Raw genomic sequence first — 6,000 nt, 5'->3', positions numbered from 1 at the left:
ATTATTATTATTATTATTATTATTATTATTATTATTATTATTATTATTATTATTATCCCACTGCCAGTCTACCAGGGCACTCAGCACTAGTGAGTGCCATCTTACCCTTCATTTCAAGAAGCAAAATGTCATGGGCAAGTCATGTCCACTTCTTTACAGATGGTAACATGATGGTGTTCCATATATATGGACAGGGAGACTGAAAATGCATACATTGCTTATGTGGGTTTCATACATGAGTTGAGATTTGAATTTATTCAGTGATTTTTCTTCTACTGGTACATTCTTGAAAGACTGAACCAGTGGTTTTAACCCTGAGCTGCTCATCCTTAAAGGAAGAAGATCCCAGTATTCTTTGTTCTTGTTTTCACCAAAAGTCATTCTGTGATGGTTAAGAGAATCCAGTACCTCCTTGACCCTCCAGCAGGCCATGATATTGGGGTATCTAGCTCCTCATTTTCTGTATTGGTCTTTAATTTGCAGCGATTAAGAGGATTTTTTCCTGACTGGAAGATTCTGGGAGTTACAGTTCAACAATTAATTTTTCAAAGTATTCTCTGTGTATATGTATTTGAGTGTTTTCTATAACAAACTAAAGCACCTCTTGCTTTGAGAATTTGACACTATTGTGGGTGCTATTTTTGGCCAAGAATGAGATTTATAAATATTTAGATGAACTGGTTTGCAAGAAACAAGAATAGCCTTTGTGTGGGGCTAGGATTCTCAAAGGTGCAGTTATAATTAAATTAGAAAGCAAAGAATACGATATATTTTCCTCCCTATCTTTTTCCCCTCCCTGCTTTCAGGCATTTTAGTATGCCACAAATGATTAACACAGGCATATATAAATGAATGGGCCAGTAACTTTTGTGACTGATTTACAAGACTCGGTTAAAAATTGTTACTAGGATGAACAGGAGGATGGGTTTCCTCTCATTGACCCTAAAACCTACATTGTGTATTTTCTACAGCCACTGAAGGAATGTTTGGGTAGATTAATTCCTCAGTGATAGCCTTTTTCAAACCTTCATTCTATAGGCACTTTGTATACAGTTCCCATCAGCCAAGCATGGCTAGTGGTCAGAGTTTATGGAATCTGTAATCCAAAACATCTAGAGGGGACCAAGTTGGGAGGCATAGAAGACAACTATAATGGAAGATGAGTTCCAACACAGACAATTTGGGAGTAGCTCTTACTTGGGAAGTCTGTCTGTGTCGTCATTTCAGCCAATTCTTCTCAAGCCAATTGGATTGAAGAGGGACACCAATCTTTCAGTGAATTCCCATGATTGATACTTTGGGACTGGGGGGCATCACTTGGGATGAATGTTTCACTTGTCTCAGTGGCTGTCATGACTGGGAAGGATATAATGTGCTGCTCAATGTCAAACTAGAGGATCTGTCTTTACTGTTCAACTTGGTGTAAACATACACAATAGTAGAATGTGAGCTTGATATCTATGTGGTGCCAGCTTTAACTCCAAAGATGCTTAAGTAATAAACCCTGAAAAAATCTTCCCGAAATTGTAGAGGAATACTCCCAGTCAGAAAAGATGATAGTCAGATAGGTGGAGTGAGGCTTTGATTTAGTAGAAGGCAGATATTGGAAAAGTTTGGATTGCATGCTGACTTGTAGTTTCTTGGAGCTGTAGTTGAGAAAAATATTTTTCCAAGCACTGATATAAGGAAGACTTTTATGTTTTGATATTCAGGATTAGTAAGGAAAGTTGGTATGGGGAAGTTACAGCGGAGCCCGGTGACTGTGTTCTCTCTTATTGGATCTTAACTGTGTGATCTCTATTGCTTAATCAGTAAACAAAACTGTATTGGCATGTTGGAACTGAATTCTGCACTGACGTCCAGCTATTCATGTTGTGGACCATTAAACCCCACTCCTTAACCCTTGATGCTATGTTCTGCCATGCAGCCTTACTCTGTTTTTCTCTTTACAGGGAGTCCCTCCCAGTGGAGTTCGATGATGTCGCTCTCAGTGCGGCCCCAGCGACGCAGTCTGATAGTCAGGATCAATAGGAGCCAATCTTTTGCTGGTGTCAACTCTACCCAGGACAAATCTTTCCGGTAGGCCCAGGAGATCTTGGTGGGAAAGGGGATTGGGATATATTTAGGATTGAGGTGCAGGGCTGTGTGATGATCCATTGGCTAGCTTTGCTATTACTTTTCTTTACCCACTCTCACTTTTCTTTACCCACTCCCTGCTTTGATTGAAACATTTGCAGCTTTAGCTATCACGCATAATATATTTTGTTTCTATTGTTTATGGGGGAAATGACCAGGAATATCAGTCCCTCTGACAGATTTAAAGCCTTGCTCAACCTCTTCTCAGATTTCTAAGATGGCTGTAGAGACTGATTGTTTCTTCTTGAGTGCCATCCCAAGAATTATAAGAATCTGAAGTGTGTGCACGTGTGCGCATGTGTGCATGTTCTTAAAATAAAGCAGGAACGTACATCTTTTTTGGTACAGCAGTGTGTTTGCCCTTCAAGAGCTGTTATGAGATTTTTAACTAGCAAGTGATCTGTATAATCATTCGTTGCCTTTGCTCCATGAATCCCTCAAGAGGTGGTGCTCACTCTCCCACATTATCAGTGAAGATTACTGTTAGCACAGTGGTTTTCTAGTCCCTCCTTGTGGTCTTTCCCAGCCTTGTTTTCTCTGTCTTAATCTCCAGGGCATTCCTTCTTCAGTGTTCATAGTGGGAGACGTTGCTGTTGTTGTTATTGTTCAGGACTCAAAGCAGCTTACAACTGATTTTTTAAAATATTTAAAAATCCACAAAATACAAAAGTTAAAACAGGAGAGGGCCCTTCCCAGAGAAGTTAAATTGGCACCCTCCCTACTTTCTTTTTGCAGACAAGCAAAGATTTTCTATTTCGACAGGCATTTGCTGAGTGATTATATATGGACGATCTTATCCAATGTGCTGGATAGTGCTAATTGTTGTGCCTTATGTGAGTTTGTGTGTGTTTTAATAATATGTTTTAATATGGTTTTAATTTTTTCTGATGATTTAATTGTATATTAACTTCTGTATCTTATGGATACTTTTTTAATCATTGTAAACCACTTAAAATCCCAATCTGGGGAAAAGTGGGATATTAATAAATAAATAGTGATTTAAGTGGTCAAAAAATATAAAACCAGTTTAAAACATAAACCGTTTAAAAATCGCAACAAAGATTATAAATAGACTGCCTAGCACATTTTTAAGGTGGGATAGGCCTTGTATAATCAGTCTTCAAAGGCTTGTCAGAACAAAAAGGCCTTCACCTGCCTGTGGAAAAAGAGTCAAGACAGTGCCAGTCTAGATTTTCTGGGAATGGTGTTCCAGAATTTAGGGACAACCCCTAAGAAGACCCTTTGCTGTGTTCTCGGTAGAGATACGGATGTCACAAAATCCTGAAACTTGGGATAATCTCTCGCACCATCTTCTGGTTTACGCCCTCCAGGAAGGAATGAAGCTGCTGTAAAACAGTTCCCCCAGGTCCCATCCTAGCAAAAGATACCATGGTCAATGTTACTGAAAGCCACTGAGAGGTCCAGCAGAACCAATGAAGACACACTCCCCCTGTCTAGTTCCCAGGCCATCTACCAAAGTAAACAAGGCCACCTATGTCCCATATCAAAGCCTGAAACTAGATTGGAATGGATCTGGATAATCCATCTCATCCAGAAACCCCTGGAGCTAAGAAAAGAAGAAGAAAGGAAAGAAGAAGCAATATCTAAACAGCAAAGTCAGAGGAAAGAGGAGCATGGGGAGCAGAGGATCAACTCAGCAACACAGATCTGATAGTGAAGAGAATTTGTTGAAAGCGGATGCAGCTGCAAGGACCTCATCTGACTAGAACCGATTATGGATTACAAATTATTTCCTAGAATATAAACGGAGCTAATGTTCCACAGAAGAAGAAAAACTTTCATTACTAACGAAAATTCATTTTGGATATAATTTGTTTATAAGAGACAAATCTTAGGAAAAAAGCATAGCAAACGTTTGCAGCACAAGAAATTAGGACAAGAGTTTATAGTGGAACATCAGAAGAAGAAAAATTGAGTGGTTTTGTATATTAATCCCAATTATTGCCCCTGAACTGATAATGGCCATAGTGGTTAGTATGTGGATATGCAGATTAATTTTCAAAGGGTTAAACATTGGTGGTTAGTATATATGCTCTATGTGAAAAAAGGGTGGCTTTTGGGTTGTTGTTTTTTTTTTAACAGAACCTGGGGATAAATTGTTGGACCTGTCCTTTAACAATTGGTGTTTGATGGGTAATTAGAAGTAACAGATATTCCCTGAAAAAGATAGAACTTTGCACAAAAAGATTGAGAATACTCTAGGTGAATTATCAAAGGTGTGCTTTGATTTAATGGAAAATTTAGGACTTGTAGATTCTTGGCTCCAAAACTATAGTCCAAAACTATACAGTGGCATAGTAAAATGGTGTTCCTTATATAAGATGTCAAAATCAAGGTTTGCTTTCTAGAGAGAGAGAGAGAGAGAGAGTGCCATGGATAGCTGAATCCATGGATGTAGAGGGCCTATGGTAGAAGGAGACTTCCAAACACCATTGTACACAGCTGCTGGTGCTGGATTGATCCCCACCACAACCACCATTGACTTTGTTAATTCCTGGCAGCCCACACTACCAAGGGGAGTCAATTCAAGCAATCTGTGTGAAGTCTGAAGCATAAGAAAATGTCTTCTCTGTACTGAGAAGACTTGAGAGCATTCTTCCTTGCTTTCAGTGTTACCACTACAGCAGTAATGTAGAAAGCTGTCCACTAAGAGCATGTGTTTCTGTGGTAGTTGCTCTGAACAGTGAGTCAGAGATCTTTCCCCAATCCCCCTACTCTCCAATTATTAAGTATCAGCTCATTCTACCAGGTTCTTAACATCTTCCTTTATGTGGGGATTTTTTGGGGATAGGAATTTTCCTGCATTCAGCACACCAACTGTCTCCAGGAAGTCTGGCTCCAGAGTCAGTAGGATGTTTTCAATGTCTCACAAGTCCCCCCCACCCAAGGTGCCCCAGCCAGAACGACTTGATGAAGTATATGAAGCGCTGAAGAAGGGACTAACGTAAGTAGTGATGCTGTCGCTCACCCGACTGCCTTGGATTTGGGGGGGGGTATTTCTGAGGAAATAGACTTAAATCTATGAAAGCTTATACTACCTACGTCTTTCTGTCTTTCAGTCTCAAAGGTGCTGCAAGATCCCATTGTTTCTGATTGTTCAAAATATTTAAAATCCCACTGTTCTACCATAGATTATTTCAGGATAGGGGGTGGGGACTGCAATGTATTTAAATGGTATGCAAAAGGATCATGTAGCACCTTTAAGACTACTGGTAACTGAAAGAAATTGAGAGCATAAGCTTTGTAGGCTAAATCTATTTCATCAGTATTTAATTGGTCAATTCCTGCTTTTGGAAGCTTCCAGAAAAAATAATTCACTCTAACTTTTCTGGCCAGAAAAAGGGCAGTGCAAGATAGTCTGAAAAGAATTTGTGAAATGAAGCCTTGGGGCACATGTGGCCGAAGGCAACACTTTGCCAAGCCCAACAGTAAGGGCTTCCAGGAACAGTAGCCCAAAACATCCGGCTTACCAAAGATTCTTCACCTGTGGGCTAGGATAATAAAAAAAATAAAAAAAATAAAATTTTATTTATATGCCGCCCTTCCTACGATCAGGGCGGCTCACAGCAGGTTAAAATACAATCAGATTAAAATACACAATACACAAATTAAAATACACAATAAGTCAACCCAACAGCAAAAAGCCCCCATAGCCCAACCTCTTGGCCACGGAAGAGGAGGGAGGCCCACAAGATATTTATTCGGGGAATGCCTGTTGGAATAGGAAGGTTTTAAGATCCTTCCTAAATTGGGCCAGGGTCGTAGACGAGCGGAGCTCTGTGGGCAGCGCATTCCAAAGGGCTGGGGCAGCTATGGAAAACGTCTTCCGAGTAGTGGAGACTA

General features: G+C 40.0%; 1 protein-coding gene across 5 annotated transcripts in view; it reads left to right on the top strand.

Moving 5' to 3' along the window:
- RIPOR1 (RHO family interacting cell polarization regulator 1) overlaps nt 1–6,000 on the top strand; it is an 82,352-nt gene that overhangs the window by 53,840 nt on the left and 22,512 nt on the right. For all 5 annotated transcript variants that reach the window (XM_042437645.1, XM_042437642.1, XM_042437641.1 and 2 more), the window contains exons 2-3: nt 1,953–2,079; nt 4,949–5,101. In XM_042437645.1, coding sequence (XP_042293579.1) covers nt 1,976–2,079; nt 4,949–5,101 — 257 coding nt within the window. In that variant the 5' untranslated portion in view covers nt 1,953–1,975. The remainder of the gene's footprint in view (nt 1–1,952; nt 2,080–4,948; nt 5,102–6,000) is intronic.

The sequence above is a fragment of the Sceloporus undulatus genome, chromosome 8, assembly GCF_019175285.1.
Source record: "Sceloporus undulatus isolate JIND9_A2432 ecotype Alabama chromosome 8, SceUnd_v1.1, whole genome shotgun sequence".
Taxonomy (NCBI): domain Eukaryota; kingdom Metazoa; phylum Chordata; class Lepidosauria; order Squamata; family Phrynosomatidae; genus Sceloporus; species Sceloporus undulatus.
This window is presented reverse-complemented; position numbering and strand designations above follow the sequence as displayed.